At 39.1% G+C, this 19892-nt stretch overlaps 1 protein-coding gene across 1 annotated transcript in view; it reads left to right on the top strand.

Annotated features, from left to right (window-relative positions):
- The first annotated feature begins 8658 nt into the window (after positions 1-8658).
- The window catches only part of RAB3GAP1 (RAB3 GTPase activating protein catalytic subunit 1), a 121524-nt gene continuing 110290 nt past the window's right edge, over positions 8659-19892 (top strand). The window contains exons 1-2 of the mRNA XM_068545220.1: positions 8659-8706; positions 8809-8864. Of these exons, the coding sequence (XP_068401321.1) occupies positions 8689-8706; positions 8809-8864 (74 nt within the window). The 5' untranslated portion in view covers positions 8659-8688. The remainder of the gene's footprint in view (positions 8707-8808; positions 8865-19892) is intronic.

Genomic DNA, 19892 nt, shown 5'->3' with positions numbered 1-19892 from the left:
GTTACAAAACCATTCAGCTATACGCCCGTAAAATGGAAATGTTTCATTACAGAGAGCTTATGTCTTACATGGGAAGAAAGGACCTGGGAGCTCCCCTCAGTTTCTCAGACCTCCCCCTGCTTTGCCTGTTCCTGTTGATTGATTATATTTCTGAAATTATTCATAATGCTTGATACTGGATGAGATCTTAGATTTGCATGAGTCTGATTTGACAATATGATCCTTCATGTTACACACACACACACATGCACACACACACACACATATTCAGCTACTGGATGCAGTTATCTTTGAAACATACCTTTTGAGTTCCCGCCTGTAGGTGACATCAAACACTGATATTTTGAGACAGAAGAGCAGAAAAGTTAAAACAACAAGCAAAGATTCTGGGGGCAGCAAGGAGCCCTGGAAGAGGAGTCAGGATTACTGAGCTCTCATCTTTAATATTATCTAGCTGTGTGACTTGGGCTTAGTTTTCCTATTTATAAATTGAAAAGGTTGTGTAATATGATTTCAGAAACCACCTCTGGTTCTAAAAATTTGGGAATCTAAAACAGAAAGTAAGAAAAACAATTTCATTGTATGAGAAAAACCAAGAAATGAGGGACTTCCCTGGTGGCTCAGTGGTTAAGAATCCGCCTGCCAATGCAGGGGACTCGGGTTTGAGCCCTGGTCCGGGAAGATCCCACCTGCCGTGGAGCAACTAAGCCCCTGTGCCACAACTACTGAGTCTGCGAGCCACAATGACTGAGCCCGCGAGCCAGAACTACTGAAGCCCACGCGCCTAGGGCCTGTGCTCCACAGCAAGAGAAGCCACTGCAATGAGAAGCCCGCGCACCGCCACGAAGAGTAACCCCCGCTCGCCGCAACTAGAAAAAGCCCATGCGCAGCAACGAAGACCCAACGCAGCCAAAAAAAAAATACATAAATAAATTAATTAATGAAAACAACCAAGAAATAAGAAATAACACTGGAATCAAGCGTCCCTCTGGTGGTCACCGTGTTCAAAAGCCTGCCCTCATTCAGCCATATCCTCAAGGCCTTTGTATTCCCAGGTTCTTCTTGCCTCTCAGATCCAATATGTACCCCTCCCATCCACTTTATTCTCCTGTCATTTTGTACTTCTATTATGACAGAGGCAGCCTTGTTTTAGAGTTATTTTTATCTCTCCATTAGATTCTAGTTTCTAGAGGACAAGGAATGTGTTTCAGTTATCTTTGTTTCTCCTGTTGTGTTTATGTGTTTTACCCATAGCAAGTTCTTGGTGACTATTTCTCGAACTGAATATATGCCCAGGAGAGCGAAAAAACTGAAGAATTTTATGCAGTGGCACTTTGCTTACTATAGGAAGAACTCAAGTTCTCAGTAGAGCTATGTTATTTGTTTGTTTGTTTGTTTGTTTTTATTACATTCTGGCTAGGTAGAGAGGAGGAGAAAGAATCTCAGTGAGCAATCGTAGCAAATGAGATGCTGTAAGGTGGGGGGGACTTGAAAAGGACAACAGTTAAAGTTTTGAATCCGATGTTAGCTATAAGAATACATTAATGAATAATTTTAAAAATCTGGGCAACCCCAATGTGTTGAGTAGGAAAGGATTAAAGGATTTTAAAGTTCTAAAAAGAGCTTTTCTGCTGAGGCAGCAGTGGTTTGGATGTGAGCTACCTCTTCTGCATGTTAAGCACGACCTCTTTGTCCCCTGCAGCACAGCTGTGGAAATAGGTGGAAGCCTCTTCAGGAAGCCCATGAAGGGGGCTGCTGCTTTTAAGGAACACACTTTTCCTAAGAACACTTTCTCCCAAATCTCTTCTTTTCCACTTCAAAGGTGGTGGAGGGAGTGGAGGGTTGGGGGGTTGGTGAAGGAAAGGAAGGAAGATAAATTGGGCATCTTGGTGGATGGAGAAGAGAGACAAAGGAGATCACTGAGGTCCAAGGGGCATAACAGTCTAGAGAAATTTGATAGAGAGAGACCAGGGCTTTCTGTGATGCTGAATGCAGGGGGTGGTGGTATGGGGGAAATCACTCTTTATAGGGGAAGAATATGAATGGCCAACAAACACATGTAAAATTGTTTAACCTCACCAGGGATCAAGGAAATGCAAATCAAACCACTTTTTGTTCATCATGCTGGCAAAATTTTAAAAGATGCATGATATTAAATGTGTGGGGAAATGACTATTCTTTTACACTATTAGTGGGTATATAAATTAATAATGCTCTTTTTAGACATTGCAATCTGGTGCTATCTGTTACATTTAAAAATGTACGTACTCTTTAACCCAGCATTCCCATTTCTCAGTAGTCACCCTAGAGTAATTCTCACACATGTTCACAAAGATGTAGGTATAATGAATTTTTACCCTAGGTTTGTTTTTTTTTTGGAGCTCTTTTATCATGGAAAATTTCAAACATGCAAGTAAACAGTGTAGTATAATGAGCCCCCATGCACTTGTCACCCATCTAAGGTTGTTAATAGCTTTACATGTCAAGTCATGGGAGAAAATTAAATAAAAAGTAGTACATCCATACTTTGAATTTTGGAATGCTTTGCAGCAGTATGAAAAAGGAGGAAAGAGCTTTATATAACTTTCTAAGTGGGTTCCAACATATAGCTAAGTAAAAAAACTGAGTTGGCAAGTAATGCATGTAGTATGATACTGGTAGGTTGAAGAGATTCAGAAGGAGCCAGCCCTACCGCTTAGGAAGTGTGTGACTTGGGCAAGTTACCTGTTCTCTTTCTGCTTCAGTTTCCTCATCTGTAAAGTAAGGATGCATGATAATAACAGTATCTACCTCATAGGGTAATTGGGAGAATGTTTGGCATGCATTAAGTACTAGATATTCTTATTTGTGCAAAAAATTGATCAAAAGAAAGTAAAACTCTATATTTTATATATACAAATATTTATGTAAAAGCATAGGAAAAATTTGGAAATTATTCACACTTAACTGGTATTAGTGATTTTATCTTGGGGTTATGGGAATTGAGAAGACAGTCAAGGAGGCCATTTGTTTTATGTATATCATTTGAACCTTTTACTATGAGAAGACATTCCTATTACTTGTATAATGCTTAGACAAATTAAACAATTCCCAGGCTCTACCTTTGGAGATAAATAGTGATTTAAATATTTCCTACTTGGAAGTATATTGCAGTATATAGATGGGCAAAAGCAAAGAGCAGAGATAAATGGAAGATATAAGATTCACTGCAGCAAAATTGCAGAAGCAGTTGAGATGGAAGTTGGTCCATCTAGTCTCGTTATAAACTAGACTGAAGTGGACGGTGAAAGGGATCTGAGGACTGGATCTGAAGAGCAGATAAGCACACATTTGGAGATATTATTAATGTAAATGTAGTAGTGGGACTTAATACTAATATTTTGCATTTATTCATCATCTGTGGCTGGAATAGTTCTTATCCCTCACAAGGAAAGATTGGAGATTAAATAAGAATATGCCTGTGTAAAATATGGTAATTGTCCATACATACCCAACACCCATAGAAGAATATGCTTATTCGGTAAACTTGTACATAATTCTTACGATTCTTTTTAATTAATTCTTTTGTTTTCCACATTCTGAGTTCAAAAATACATTAATCTTAAAATATTTTAAATAGAAACACATTAACTTGGGCAAACTAAATCAACCTGGCAACAGGTAGTGTCCTTTCTGGATCTACCAGATGAGAAGTTAAGTTACAAATTTAGGAATTAGAACTAGCTGTTCTTGACTTATTATTATCATCTAGAAGGACTTCAATTAATTTGTACTTGAAACTTCCTGAAGGCAGGCACCTTGTTTTTAAGTTTTCATTTCCCATTTTCTAAAACAGCACCAGGCACCTAACAGCTGCTTTTAATAGGTGTTTATTGAATGAAGAAAGGAGTGAATGAATGGTGAGTGAAGGAAGGTTTCATCACTTCTCTTGAAATTCTCTGGAGATTCCTGCCTTGGTGACTGTACCTCTTTCTAGTTCAAGAAATAGTGGACTACTTATTTAGGATATATGATATTGCGTGTGTGTGTTCAGAAAGGTCACTTGATTATTTTCCCACTACTAATTTTACAAAGAGCTTTAAGAAGTTGGATAATCATCATGCATCCCTTTCTAAATCATATTATAGTTCTTCATGTCTTATCTCAGACTGTGGACACCTTGAGGGCAGGGATTATTATTCTTTGAATCACTCTGCACAATTGACCATGACATGCCATGACAGTGGATACTTGATAAATATTGTTGAATTAATGAATGAATAAATGCTGATAATTTTCATAATTTTGAAAATTTTGATTTAGAGAATTTCTCTCTAAAGAGTTTCCTGTTCTCAAATTGTGTCTTCCTCTTCCAGCTGTACCTTCTATTGCAATTGGTCTCACAGCTGTATCGTAGAAAATTCCTGATTCTCTTTGCACAGAGGCCATCACGGCAGGTGAGGATGGTGTAGTCCCACTGCTGTTGCTTCTCTCACAATGTTTGCTCTCTCACTAAGACCTAGTTAAACTGTGATGCCCTTACGTTCCTCTGGGGACCAAGCCTAGGGTGATTTTTCCAGGCTTCTAATCTCTTAAATTGCCTATGCGTCAAAATTCTCCCCGTGGCCATTATTGGTAACACATTGAAATAAGTGAAAGTTATGCCAGAGAGGGAGTACACTTGCATGGAAAAGCCCTCGCCTTTGGACTTGTAGCAAAATAGCTCTTAATACTGAAGAAACAAAATCTTTTCTGCTTTGCTAACCAGTGAAAATCTAATAAAAGCCTGTCTCCCCAGAGTACTTTACATCATTAGCATCCTGGCTTCACACTTCACTTTAACAAATAACTTATTTTAAAAGTTTCTCCAGGGAGAAGACAAGGAGCCAAAAATATCTTGGAAGAAAACTTTACCTAGCAACCTGATAAGGCTGTTTTATACAGTTTCTGAAATTTAACCTCATGCAGCAAAGTGTTTGTGGCTTTTTTAGTTTCTGATTTTGGTATGTACAGAAACTTCTTCATGGTTAAGCAAGCAGGAAAAAAGAGTAGTGCCTTACATGTGAGTAGCACTTTACGGCTTTCATTCTATAAAGCATTCATTATAATTGCTACTACCATAATTGATCACCTACTACAGGACGTTGTGCTAACCATTCTACATATGTACAGAGAACTTAATCTTTGCCACAGTCCTATGCGGTAACAAGTATTACAAATCCGATTTTACTAATGAAGAAACTGAGGTTTAGAGGAGTTATGTAATTTGCCCAAAGTCATATAGTTAGTAAGTGGCTGAACCTGGATTTGCTTGACCTTAAAACCTACAAACTTATTTCACTTGGAGAGAACCTTAAAAAGTTTTACGTGCACAGCTCTTTTCCTTTTATATGTACCACTGTCCCAATGTCTATGTCTGTCTCCATCTTTTTCCTCCCTTCTTTTCCTTCTCAAGAAAAGCCAACCTCACAACCTATCCTTCTTTCCCTCCTGCTACGTGTGCTCCAAATTCCTGGTACCACCTTACTCCACAACTCCAGGGCTGTCCACAAGGTGCTTTCTTTGGGTGGCACCTCCTGAATCAAGACTTCAGCATGCCATGTGAATGCTGCCCCCTGGGGTGGTGTGACTGCCAGCTCTGTGGATTTCCTCCCTCTCACCTTATCAAGAACTTCAGTCTTGCATCTCCCCTCCATCATCAATCTCTCTCACATGCTCCTAGATTATTCGAATCAGCATACAACATAGCCACTATCCTCTACCTTAAAGACAAACAAAACCCAAGAAACAACACCAACAATCACCCTTGACCCTATATTCCTCTTTCACCTGCTTTATCAACAGCAATCAATATTTTTTTTAAAAAAATATTTACTTATCTATTTATTTGGCTGCGCCGGGTCTTTAGTTGCAGCATGCGAGCTCTTAGTTGCGGCATGCGGGATCTAGTTCCCTGACCAGGGATCGAACCTGGGACCCTTGCATTGGGAGTGCAGAGTCTTAACCACTGGACCACCAGGAAAGTCCTAGCAGCAGTCAATATTTAGCACCCCGAAACATTCTTCTTTCTCGAGTTCTATGCCATCACTCTTTCCTTGTTTTCCTATTTCTCTACCCACTCCTTTCCTCTCTCACTATATACTTTCCTTTATCCATTCTCTAAATACAAAATTTCTTCAAGCTTTTTATGAGGCTCCTCTTCTTCTTTCTATATTCTCTTCTTAAGTCTTCTCATCCGTTCTTGTGATTTAAAATACTCCCAAGTGCATATCTTTACCCCAGATCTTGCCTCTGAGTTCTATGCTTATACCCAATGTTCTCCTTTACAGCTCCCCTTGAATATCTTACAAGCATGTCAAACTTAACGCTTCCCAAACCAAACTCTAGCTTTCTTGCTCCTTCCCATCTTCATCTCAGAAGATGGCATCATCCTCACACAGTTGCTTAGGCCAGAATCTTGCAAAATATCTTTGATTCCTACCTTTCCCTTATCCCTGCATTTAATCCATCATCAAGTCCTGTCTATTGTATCTCCGAAATACATATCAAATCAGTTTACCTTGTCTGCTGACACCCCCTAGTCAAAGCCTCCACACCATCTCTCTTTGGATGCTTTAATAGCTGTTCCTATTTCTTCTTTTGTCCCCCCACCCACCAATCCATTCCTATAGCATACAGATTTTTGCAAAATGTAAATTGGATCACAATACTCTCTTGCTTAAAACATTTTAGTGAGGTCCATTGTGCTTCACATAAGGGCCATACAGAAGGCCCTATATGGTCTGGCCCATGCCTACCTCTCCAACTTCATTGCAACCAATGTGCCCTAAGTGTCCTCTTTCAGTTCACTAGACAGATCAGACTTTCCTACCTTTAAGCCTCTGGATATGCTATTCTCTGCCGTTAAAAGCCTTCCCTGACCCCAACCTGGCTGCCTCCACCTTATCCTTCAGCTGGCCCCCAAGATTCTTCTTGTCAAAGTCACCAATGACTTCCACGTTGCTAACAGTGACACTGACACACGTAGCATCTCCTCTTTCTGTTTGTGCAGTAATTTCCAGTTTCCCTACTTGATCTTGAGTTCCTTGAAATCAGGGATTGTATCTGCCGTATGTCTTCATTTCCCTGTTGTCTACCATAATGGTTGGCTTATAGTAGGTATTTAATAAATGCTTAGAAATGAATGAAGGTTCAAGTTCAGACCTCTTGGGAAAGATTGCTGCAGTACTAACCCCCAACTCCCACTAGTGTAGTGAACAGAAACTAGAAGGAATATTAAGAGACAGGGATTCAAGTCTTGGCACTGGCAATAATTGTCAAATTCTTCTGACCTAAGTTTACTCATCTGCACCGTCTATATCACCAAATTTTTGATATCTCTTGCTCTTAAGATTAAAATTTTTAATTGCTAAAGCTGTATTTCTGAGTCCTCTACCCACGAATCCCTTCTTGTGAGTTGCAGAAAATCAGTAAATGAGATTTTTAAAAGACTTAAACATTTTTTTAATTTATTTATTTTTTGCTGCATTGGGTCTTCGTTGCCGTGCACGGGCTTTCTCTAGTTGTGGTGAGCGGGGGATACTGTTCGTTGAGGTGCATGGGCTTCTCATTGGGGTGGCTTCTCTTCTTGCAGTGCATGGGCTCTAGGACTGCGGGTTTCAGTAGTTGTGGCACACGGGCTCAGTAGTTGTGGCTTGTGGGCTCTAGAGTGCAGGCTCAGTAGTTGTGGCGCACAGGCTTAGTTGCTCCACGGCAGGTGGGATCTTCCCGGACCAGGGATCAAACCCGTGTCGCCTGCATTGGCAGGTGGATTCTTAACCACTGCGCCACCAGGGAAGCCCTTTAAAAAACTTTAAAAAAGCTTATAATTACGAAAAATTTCAGACCTAACAGAAGTAGAGAATAGTATAAATACCCAGGTAACCATCAGTGGCTTAAACAATAATCCACTCATGGCTAATCTTGTTTTATTTCTAGCTCTATCCACTCCGCCCTCCCCTTATTTTGAAACAAATCCTGGACATGGTATGATTTCCTCTGTAAATATTTCAGAATGTATGAGATATAATTACTAACTGCTAGCTGGCACTCCTTCTGTTCCTCAGTGACTTAAAAAGTGTTGTGTTCATTGCACAGCATGTTGCTCTTCTCAGAAACCAGATAAATAGCATAATGATTTTATTTGATGACTTACCCAAACCGTAAATTCTCTTAAGGGTAGGGGTAAGGGAGGGTGGATATTATGGCATCTAGCTCAGTGCCTTGCAATCAATCAACAGAGCTGGAAAGAAAAACAGAAACACAAGCAATGTGTTTTAGGTTTTTTAATACACTCGTAATCACATGACTCTAGGGCCTTGCCTTACTTCCTTGCTTCTGTTCCCTTCCTGAATTCATTGCTCTACAGGAAAATTTTAAATTGTATTAAATCAGCCAAAGAACAGGGACTTCAGGGCAGAGTAAATTCTTCCTTCTCAGGAACAAAAAGCATTAAAAAAGAAAAATCAAATGATTTCAGCCTGAGAAGATTTTTCCTAGCGGGACTCCGGGGGCGGGGCTGCGCGGAGGGCCCGCCCCCGCCCCCGCCTCCGCCCCGCCTCCGCCTGCTCTCTGCTCTCCTTTCCCCACCCCCACCCCCACCCCCACCCCCCCCCCTCCCTCCTGCTCTTCTTCCCGGCAGTCCTAGCGCCCGCCTCGGCGCTCCTCAAGATGGCGGCCGACAGTGAGGTGAGGTGTTTGCTCCCTCCCTATCCCTACCGCTGTTTAAGTTTGCTCCTCCGCGTCAGCGCCCCGGAGCTCAGTCTCTTTCTTTCCTTTTACTTCCCGCAGCCCGAGTCTGAGGTATTTGAGATCACGGACTTCACCACTGCCTCGGAATGGGAAAGGTGAGTGAGTTGTTATCATTGGTTACCAGCACTTTAGGCCCCGGCGTCTCCCCCCGCCACTCCCCCAGCATAGACTCCCCCAACCCAGACGCCACTTGTGCGGGGAAAGTAAGACCCGTGGGTCTCCGGGTCTCCGCCTCCTCCTTGCTGTGGTCGGCCGCAACCCTCTTCTGCGTCTCGCGTCTGACCAGCCCCGGCCCGCCCACATCAGCCGAACCCCGGAGGAGTTTTGTTTTCTCCGCTCTCCGACCACGCTCCTTAGACCTTTGGTTCTCGCGTTGCTGCCCACCCGCAGAAACAGTTCCCCAGGCTACCGCTTCCGTTCCTGTGTTCCTTTCCGTGTACGTCATTTTGTCATAGTGAGCAATAAACTTCGCAGGTGCTTTTTTCTTTTTTCTTTTTTTTCTTTCCGTGTACATCCTTTTCAGGAGAAGGCCTTTTTTCAGAGTCCTGGTGGTTGTCCGTCTGCCACACTCCCACCAGCTCCATCGTGTCTTTTAGAATAACCTTTTGAAATAGTCCGCGTCTGGCTTGGGAACGCTTTGATTCAAGTTGTTCCGTTTCAGTGGGTAATGTGCCCAGGCTTCCGGCGCCATCAAACTCCTAGTTGAAACAGCTAAGTGAAACTGTAGGATCGCTGGAATTAGTTGAAGGCCAAGTTTGGGGAGGAGTGATAGCTTGGATCCAGGTGTTATCAGTTTGTCGCAGAGGCCCTTCAGGTTTTCTTGAGTGTTGAGGTCAGTAGTTAGCTTGTTGGAACATTTTATAATCTTTCTGGTTGGGAGAGGAAATCCATCCGGATGTGAATGTCATGTCATCAAACGGCATAGAAAAGATCCTTGCTGGGATACTTGTTTGACCTGTGGTCCCTTCCCCCGCCCCCCAAAAAAGTTCTTAAGACACAAGCACAGTGGCAAGGCTTTATTGAGCAGGTACTGCGTGTTCAGAACTATACTAACAGAGGAGAACAAAGCCAAAACAAAACCCTTGATCCGTGTGTTAAAAAAACAAAACAGCAAATAGTTAAATTAGTTTAAGGATGCTGTTGTTGTGGATTATAATTGTTGGAGGTATTTTCATAGAAAAGATAGGAAGTGTGCTAGGCCTGGAAAGTGGAGAGTAATTGGTTAAATACGAGAAGGCCCTGACGTGAACAGAGACAGGTGAAAACCTTTGGGATTTAATGAAATGTCTTTACTGGAGTGAAGGCTGTTTGTTGAAGGGAAGTAAACAAGATTATTAAGGAAGATAGGACCAGGTTATAGACAGCTTCCAAAGCTAAGTAAAGGAATCTAAATTCGGTGCTTTAAGACCAGTGATTCTCAAACTTCAGTGTGCGTCGGAACCATAGTTTATGATTCTGTATGCCCAAGATTCAAAAATTTGCATTTCTAACAAGCTCCCAGGTAATGCTGCTGGTCAGGAGACCACACTTCAGAACATTAAAGAGCAGTAGTGAGGGACCCTTGATTTTAAAGTGGCAAAGTGATACGAGGGTTGTTTGAGGAGATGAGGTACAATGAAGTTACTTCGATTAGGCTGGTGATTTGGAGACTGGAGAGAAAGGCTGGGAGGGAAGATTGTTAGACATTTCAAAGAAGTTGATGATACGCTAGATGAAATGTAAAAGTAGGAAAAAAAATCAAACATGGAACTGCAGTTTCTTGCCTGAGAGAATGAAGATACATACGAAAGTGGCAAAGTGAGAAGAATACAGTTTTAGACCTGTTGAATTTGAAATAATAACTTAATGTCTTAAAGGTAGTTAGAAAATGTAATTTGAATCTTGGAGAGTGGGCTGAGGAAACAAGAAACAAGAGGAAACAAGAGTATTTAATGGAAAAATGATCACTTTCCACTAGCAAAATATTTAAAGTATCCTGAAGTGGAATATTAAATCCTTTATAGCTCCTTATTTGGAAGTAATTGTTAACACAGTTATGAAAACTACCACAAAGTAGGAACTTTGATTTTTGACTTTTAAGCTCTTGTTTCTAGAGTAAAACTAGTGTTTTACAGTTTGTGGGAAAGTGTTAAGACTTTGGAGTCTTTTAAACCTTGAGTTTAATGTTTGAATGAAATTTCTTGTCAGTATGTTATGAGCCATATGGACAGTTTATTGAGAGAAGCCAATGACTCTTTTTATCCGTTGTCCACTGAAAAAATATTGAGTACGTATGTGTCAAGCACAGTGCAGGGCATTAGGGATGCGCGGTGGTCAGTGAAAGCATATGGTTCCTGCTCTTGCTGAACGTACAGACTAATGGTATAGACAGACACGAATCAAATAATAGTACAAGCGTCTGTAATTACAATTGAAATACTGAGAAGAGAAAGAAACCTGGTCTTTTAAGAGCATATAACAAAAAAACCTAATACAGAATGAGAAGAGGAAGTGACTCTTCAGGTGAGGTCTGGAGAGCTTTCAGGGATAAAGTTATTACATTTTTCTAATCAAGTATTAATACTTAACAGGATAGAGTCCAATTTTGGTTTGTTTTAGTACTGATAGGATTCATACAATGAATATTTTAAGATGTTCCTTCTTTTACCGTGAAAGCTGTATTATTTTAAATTATTTTTATTATAATACATCATTATAAAATAAAAAAAGAAAAATCACCTGTAACCCTACCAGCAGGAGATAGCTACTGTTAATATTTTGAGAAAATTCCTCGTAATCTGTGTGTTGTAAACTTTTTGTGTTAAACTGTATTAATATTTATTTCTAAAATCTTTTTTTTAATTAATTAATTTTTATTTATTTATTTTTGGCTGCTTTGGGTCTTCGTTGCTACGCATGGGCTTTCTCTAGTTGTGGCGAGCAGGGGCTACTCTTCGTCGTGGTGCGCGGGCTTCTCTGTGCGGTGGCTTCTCTTGTTGTGGGCAACGGGTTCCAGGCGTGCGGGCTTCAGTAGTTGTGGCACGTGGGCTCAGTAGTTGTGGCTCATGGGCTCTAGAGTGCAGGCTCAGTAGTTGTGGTGCACGGGCTTAGTTGCTCTGCAGCATGTGGAATCTTCCCGGACCAGGGCTCGAACCCATGTCTCCTGCATTGGCAGGCAGATTCTTAACCACTGCACCACCGGGGAAGTCCCAATATTTATTTCTATAGCTTCCATTTTTTCATCTAGCATATGGACATTCTCTTATTTCCTCAAATGGGCGTCAAAACATGATTTTTAATGGGTGCATATTAGTCCTTTGAATGGATGTACCATTAATTTACAGCTGTTTGCTGCAGTTGGACTTTAAGGCAGTTTCCAGTTTTTTACCTTTATAAATGTAATGTGTATTTCACATACAGATTTTTGCTCACATGTGCCTACATTTAAATTTTTTTATTTCTTTTTTTGCAAACGTGTTTACTTATTTGTAGAGCACTCTTCATAAAAACTGATAATTGCCATTTGAACCCCTTCAAAATATTGTATTAATTAATATCTTTTTTTTAATTTTAAAGAGGAAGTAATTAGAACGTTCAGTTGAATCATAAAAACTCCCATTACTACCTTTACACCAAGAATGTAAATAAATAATTTATAATGTCACTGACAGGAAAAACCTGATACTTTTGAATATATTTTGACTAGAATTAACTCTAGTACTCTAGCAATACTATGTAAGTGTTTTAGGAGAGCACTGTTGCTGTTAGATTGCATTATAAATATACAGTGTAAGAAGGCAGCTTCTTAGAGTAATAACAAGTCTTCTGAAAGTGTCCTTTAATATGTATTGAACACTGCTACTGAGATGTGACAGTGTTCATTTGCTGAAATTGAGCATGTTGCTAGTCAGAGTTTATTCTCTTTAATAGGTCTGCTTGATCATTAGATTTAAAGATCAGACAGTGAATAGTTTAAAAACCTGTTGATTATTCCTTAAAGCTGACAAATCTACTTTCAGTTTCTTGCCTGCTGTCCCTTAAAGCTTGTTTTTGTTTTTTTTTTTCATGTAATGTCTGAAACATTTATATTAACATATTTCCATGCAAATAACCCAATGAAAGTTTAGTATTAGTTGTTTTGTTTGTTTGTTTTTTTATACTGCAGGTTCTTATTAGTCATCCATTTTATACACATCAGTGTATACATGTCAATCCCAATCGCCCAATTCAGCACACCACCATCTCCACCCCACCGCATTTTTACCCCCTTGGTGTCCATATGTCTGTTCTCTACATCTGTGTCTCAACTTCTGCCCTGCAAACCGGCTCATCTGTACCATTTTTCTAGGTTCCACGTACATGCGTTAATATACGATATTTGTTTTTCTCTTTCTGACTGACTTCACTCTGTATGACAGTCTCTAGATCCATCCACGTCTCAACAAATGACTCAATTTCGTTCCTTTTTATGACTGAGTAATATTCCATTGTATATATGTACCACAACTTCTTTAACCATTCATCTGTCGATGGACATTTAGGTTGCTTCCATGACCTGGCTATTGTAAATAGTGCTGCAATGAACATTCGGGTGCATGTGTCTTTTTGAATTACGGATTTCTGTGGGTATATGCCCAGTAGTGAGATTGCTGGGTCATATGGTAATTCTATTTTTAGTTTTTTAAGGAACCTCCATATTGTTCTCCATAGTGGCTGTATCCATTTACATTCCCACCAACAGTGCAAGAGGGTTCCCTTTTCTCCACACCCTCTCCAGCATTTGTTGTTTGTAGATTTTCTGATGATGCCCATTCTAACTGATGTGAGGTGATACCTCATTGTAGTTTTGATCTGCATTTCTCTAATAATTAGTGATGTTGAGCATCTTTTCATGTGCTTCGTGGCCGTCTGTATGTCTTCTTTGGAGAAATGTCTATTTAGGTCTTCTGCCCATTTTTGGATTGGGTTGTGTGTTTCTTTAATATTGAGCTGAATGAGCTGTTTATATATTTTGGAGATGAATCCTTTGTCCGTTGATTCGTTTGCAAATATTTTCTCCCATTCTGAGGGTTGTCTTTTCGTCTTGTTTATGGTTTCCTTTGCTGTGCAAAAGCTTTGAAGTTTCATTAGGTCCCATTTGTTTATTTTTGTTTTTATTTCCATTACTCTAGGAGGTGGATCAAAAAAGATCTTGCTGTGATTTATGTCAAAGGGTGTTCTTCCTATGTTTTCCTCTAAGAGTTTTATAGTGTCCAGTCTTACATTTAGGTCTCTAATCCATTTTGAGTTTATTTTTGTGTATGGTGTTAGGGAGTATTCTAATTTCATTCTTTTACATGTAGCTGTCCAGTTTTCCCAGCACCGCTTATTGAAGAGACTGTCTTTTCTCCATTGTATATCTTTGCCTCCTTTGTCATAGATTAGTTGACCATAGGTGCGTGGGTTAATCTCTGGGCTTTCTATCTTGTTCCATTGATCTATGTTTCTGTTTTTGTGCCAGTACCATATTGTCTTGATTACTGTAGCTTTGTAGTATAGTCTGAAGTCAGGGAGTCTGATTCCTCCAGCTCCGTTTTTTTCCCTCAAGACTGCTTTGGCTATTCGGGGTCTTTTGTGTCTCCATACAAATTTTAAGATGATTTGTTCTAGCTCCGTAAAAAATGCCATTGGTAATTTGATAGGGATTGCATTGAATCTGTAGATTGCTTTGGGTAGTATAGTCATTTTCACAATATTGATTCTTCCAATCCAAGAACATGGTATATCTCTCCATCTGTTGGTATCATCTTTAATTTCTTTCATCAGTGTCTTATAGTTTTCTGCATACAGGTCTTTTGTCTCCTTAGGTGGGTTTATTCCTAGGTATTTTATTCTTTTTGTTGCAATGGTAAATGGGAGTGTTTCCATAATTTCTCTTTCAGATTTTTCATCATTAGTGTATAGGAATGCAAGAGATTTCTGTGCATTAATTTTGTATCCTGCAATGTTACCATATTCATTAATTAGCTCTAGCAGTTTTCTGGTGGCAGTTTTAGGATTCTCTATGTATAGTATCATGTCATCCGCAAACAGTGACAGTTTTACTTCTTCTTTTCCAATTTGTATTCCTTTTATTTCTTTTTCTTCTCTGATTGCCGTGGCTAGGACTTCCAGAACTATGTTGAATAATAGTGGTGAGAGTGGACATCCTTGTCTCGTTCCTGATCTTAGAGGAAATGCTTTCAGTTTTTCACCATTGAGAATGATGTTTGCTGTGGGTTTGTCATATATGGCCTTTATTATGTTGAGGTAGGTTCCCTCTATGCCCACTTTCTGGAGAGTTTTTATCATAAATGGGTGTTGAATTTTGTCAACAGCTTTTTCTGCATCTATTGAGATGATCATATGGTTTTTCTTCTTCAATTTGTTAATATGGCGTATCACATTGATTGATTTGCGTGTACTGAAGAATGCTTGCATCCCTGGGATAAATCCCACTTGATCGTGGTGTATGATCCTTTTAATGTGTTGTTGGATTCTGTTTGCTAGTATTTTGTTGAGGATTTTGCATCTATATTCATCAGTGATATTGGTCTGTAATTTTCTTTTTTTGTAGTGTCTTTGTCTGGTTTTGGGATCAGGGTGATGGTGGCCTCATAGAATGAGTTTGGGAGTGTTCCTTCCTCTGCAATTTTTTGGAAGAGTTTGAGAAGGATAGGTGTTAGCTCTTCTGTAACTGTTCGGTAGAATTCACCTGTGAAGCCATCTGGTCCTGGACTTTTGTTTGTTGGAAGATTTTTAATCACAGTTTCAATTTCATTACTTGTGATTGGTCTGTTCATATTTTCTGTTTCTTCCTGGTTCAGTCTTGGAAGGTTATACCTTTCTAAGAATTTGTCCATTTCTTCCAGGTTGTCCATTTTGTTGGCATAGAGTTGCTTGTAGTAGTCTCTTAGGATGCTTTGTATTTCTGTGGTGTCTGTTGTAACTTCTCCTTTTTCATTTCTGATTTTATTGATTTGAGTCCTCTCCCTCTTTTTCTTGATGAGTCTGGCTAATGGCTTATCAATTTTGTTTATCTTCTCAAAGAACCAGCTTTTAGTTTTATTGATCTTTGCTATTGTTTCCTTTGTTTCTATTTCATTTATTTCCGCTCTGATCTTTATGATTTCTTTCCTTCTGCTAACTTTGGGTTTTGTTTGTTCTTCTTTCTCTAGTTTCTTTAGGTGTAAGGTTAGATTGTTTACTTGAGATTTTTCTTGTTTCTTGAGGTAGGCTTGTATAGCTATAAATTTCCCTCTTAGAACCGCTTTTGCTGCATCCCATAGGTTTTGGGTCGTCGTGTTTTCATTGTCATTTGTCTCTAGGTATTGTTTTATTTCCTCTTTGATTTCTTCAGTAATCTCTTGGTTATTTAGTAACGTATTGTTTAGCCTCCATGTGTTTGTCTTCTTTACGTTTTTTTCCCTGTAATTCATTTCTAATCTCATAGCGTTGTGGTCAGAAAAGATGCTTGATATGATTTCAGTTTTCTTAAATGTACTAGGCTTGATTTGTGACCCAAGATGTGATCTATCCTGGAGAATGTTCCGTGTGCACTTGAGAAGTACGTGTAATCTGCTGTTTTTGGATGGAATGTCCTATATATATCAATTAAATCTATCTTGTCTATTGTGTCATTTAAAGCTTCTGTTTCCTTATTTATTTTCATTTTGGATGATCTGTCCATTGGTGTAAGTGAGGTGTTAAAGTCCCCCACTATGATTGTGTTACTGTCGATTTCCTCTTTTATAGCTGTTAGCAGTTGCCTTATGTATTGAGGTGCTCCTATGTTGGGTGCATATATATTTATAATTGTTATATCTTCTTCCTGGATTGATCCCTGGATCATTATGTAGTGTCCTTCCTTGTCTCTTGTAACATTCTTTATTTTAAAGTCTATTTTATCTGATATGAGTATAGCTACTCCAGCTTTCTTTTGATTTCCATTTGCATGGAATATCTTTTTCCATCCCCTCACTTTCAGTCTGTATGTGTCCCTAGGTCTAAAGTGGGTCTCTTGTAGACAGCATATATATGGGTCTTGTTTTTGTATCCATTCAGCCAGTCTGTGTCTTTTGGTTGGGGTATTTAATCCATTCACGTTTAAGGTAATTATCGATATGTATGTTCCTATGACCATTTTCTTTTTTTTTTTTTTTTCCACACACACACACTGTATTTTATTTTTACAAGAGATAAATAGACTGACACCAAGCATTGTAAATGGATGACCACAACAAAAGCAACAATGATTGCAATTACCAAACATGAAACACACTCATACTATGTCATAATATTGACATTCAGTCCAGTAATCCTCCACTGTAACAGCATATATATGGGTCTTGTTTTTGTATCCATTCAGCAAGCCTGTGTCTTTTGGTTGGAGCATTTAATCCATTCACGTTTAAGGTAATTATCGATATGTATGTTCCTATGACCATTTTCTTAATTGTTTTGGGTTTGTTTTTGTAGGTCCTTTTCTTCTCTTGTGTTTCCCACTTAGAGAAGTTCCTTTAGCATTTGTTATAGAGCTGGTTTGGTGGTGCTGAATTCTCTTAGCTTTTGCTTGTCTGTAAAGCTTTTGATTTCTCCATCAAATCTAAATGAGATCCTTGCCGGGTAGAGTAATCTTGGTTGTAGGTTGTTCCCTTTCATCACTTTAAGTATATCATGCCACTCCCTTCTGGCTTGCAGAGTTTCTGCTGAGAAATCAGCTGTTAACCTTATGGGAGTTCCCGTGTATGTTATTTGTCGTTTTTCCCTTGTTGCTTTCAATAATTTTTCTTTGTCTTTAATTTTTGCCAATTTGATTACTGTGTCTTGGCGTGTTTCTCCTTGGGTTTATTCTGTATGGGACTCTCTGCGCTTCCTGGACTTGGGTGGCTATTTCCTTTCCCATGTTAGGGAAGTTTTTGACTATAATCTCTTCAAATATTTTCTCTGTTCCTTTCTCTCTCTCTTCTCCTTCTGGGACCCCTATAATGCGAATGTTGTTGTGTTTAATGTTGTCCTAGGCTGTCTTCATTTCTTTTCATTCTTTTTTCTTTATTCTGTTCTGCAGCAGTGAATTCCACCATTCTGTCTTCCAGGTCACTTATCCATTCTTCTGCCTCAGTTATTCTACTATTGATTCCTTCTAGTGTAGTTTTCATTTCAGTTATTGTATTGGTCATCTCTGTTTGTTTGTTCTTTAATTCTTCTAGGTCTTTGTTAATCATTTCTTGCATCTTCTCAATCTTTGCCTTCATTCTTATTCCGAGGTCCTGGATCATCTTCACTATCATTATTCTGAATTCTTTTTCTGGAAGGTTGCCTATCTCCACTTCATTTAGTTGTTTTTCTGGGGTTTTATCTTGTTCCTTCATCTGGTATATAGCCCTCTGCCTTTTCATCTTGTCTATCTTTCTGTGAATGTGGTTTTTGTTCCACAGGCTGCAGGATTGTAGTTTTTCTTGCTTCTGCTGTCTACCCTTTGGTGGTTGAGGCTATCTAAGAGGCTTGATGGGAGGCTCTGGAGGTCGCTTGTTTTGTTTTAATGGGCAACGTTCCCAAATAATGTTTTTTGGGGGAAGGGGAGGCAAATCAGGGAATTCATAAATATCTTTAAAGGAAAAGTTAATTTAAATAGATCAGTTATTTGGAGGGTAGTGAAGAAATCATTGGCTTCGTAATTATCCTTACTAGTATCATTTTAGTCTGTCAGTTTTTGTCTCAAATTTATTATATTCATTTCAATATGGAGAGATTTACTCTTATATTTTATAGAAGGCAGAACAGGCTTTGTTGGGTTGGCAGTAGACTTAAGAAAAATCAATCTAAGAAATCTAAGAATTCTTTTATGTAAAAATTTTGCATTGTTTTGATTCTTTTTTTTAACAGAAACTTTAAATCCACATATTATCAAGGGAATTTATTATTATGATTATGATTATTTTTAAACATCTTTATTGAAGTACAATTGCTTTACAATGGTGTGTTAGTTTCTGCTTTATAACAAAGTGAATCAGTTATACATATACATATGTTCCCATATCTCTTCCCTCTTGCATCTCCCTCCTGTCGTCCCATCCTCCCTATCGCACCTCTCTAGGTGGTCACAAAGCACCGAGCTGATCTCCCTGTGCTATGCGGCTGCTTCCCACTAGCTATCTATTTTACATTTGGTAGTGTATATATGTCCATGACACTCTCTCACCCTGTCACATCTCACCCCTCCCCCTCCCCATATCCTCAAGTCTATTCTCTAATAGGTCTGTGTCTTTATTCCCATCTTGCCACTAGGTTCTTCATGACCTTTTTTTTTTTTCCTTAGATTCCATATATATGTGTTAGCATACTGTATTTGTTTTTCTCTTTCTGACTTATTTCACTCTGTATGACAGACTCTAACTCCATCCACCTCATTACAAATACCTCCATTTCATTTCTTTTTATGGCTGAGTAATATTCCATTGTATATATGTGCCACATCTTCTTTCTCCATTCATCCGATGATGGACACTTAGGTTGCTTCCATGTCCCGGCTATTGTAAATAGAGCTGCAATGAACATTGTGGTACATGACTCTTTTTGAATTATGGTTTTCTCAGGGTATATGCCCAGTAGTGGGATTGCTGGGTCGTATGGTAGTTCTATTTGTAGTTTTTTAAGGAACCTCCATACTGTTCTCCATAGTGGCTGTATCAATTTACATTCCCACCAACAGTGCAAGAGGGTTCCCTTTTCTCCACACCCTCTCCAGCATTTATTGTTTCTAGATTTTTTGATGATGGCCATTCTGACCGGTGAGAGATGATACCTCATTGTAGTTTGATTTGCATTTCTCTAATGATTAATGATGTTGAGCATTCTTTCATGTGTCTGTTGTCAATCTGTATACATTCTTTGGAGAAATGTCTATTTAGGTCTTCTGCCCATTTTTGGATTGGGTTGTTGGTTTTTTTGTTATTGAGCTGCATGAGCTGCTTGTAAATCTTGGAGATTAATCCTTTGTCAGTTGCGTCATTTGCAAATATTTTCTCCCATTCTGAGGGTTGTCTTTTGGTCTTGTTTATGGTTTCCTTTGCTGTGCAAAAGCTTTTAAGTTTCATTAGGTCCCATTTGTTTATTTGTGTTTTTAT

This window comes from Eschrichtius robustus, chromosome 5 (genome assembly GCF_028021215.1).
Source record: "Eschrichtius robustus isolate mEscRob2 chromosome 5, mEscRob2.pri, whole genome shotgun sequence".
Taxonomy (NCBI): Eukaryota; Metazoa; Chordata; class Mammalia; order Artiodactyla; family Eschrichtiidae; genus Eschrichtius; species Eschrichtius robustus.
This window is presented reverse-complemented; position numbering and strand designations above follow the sequence as displayed.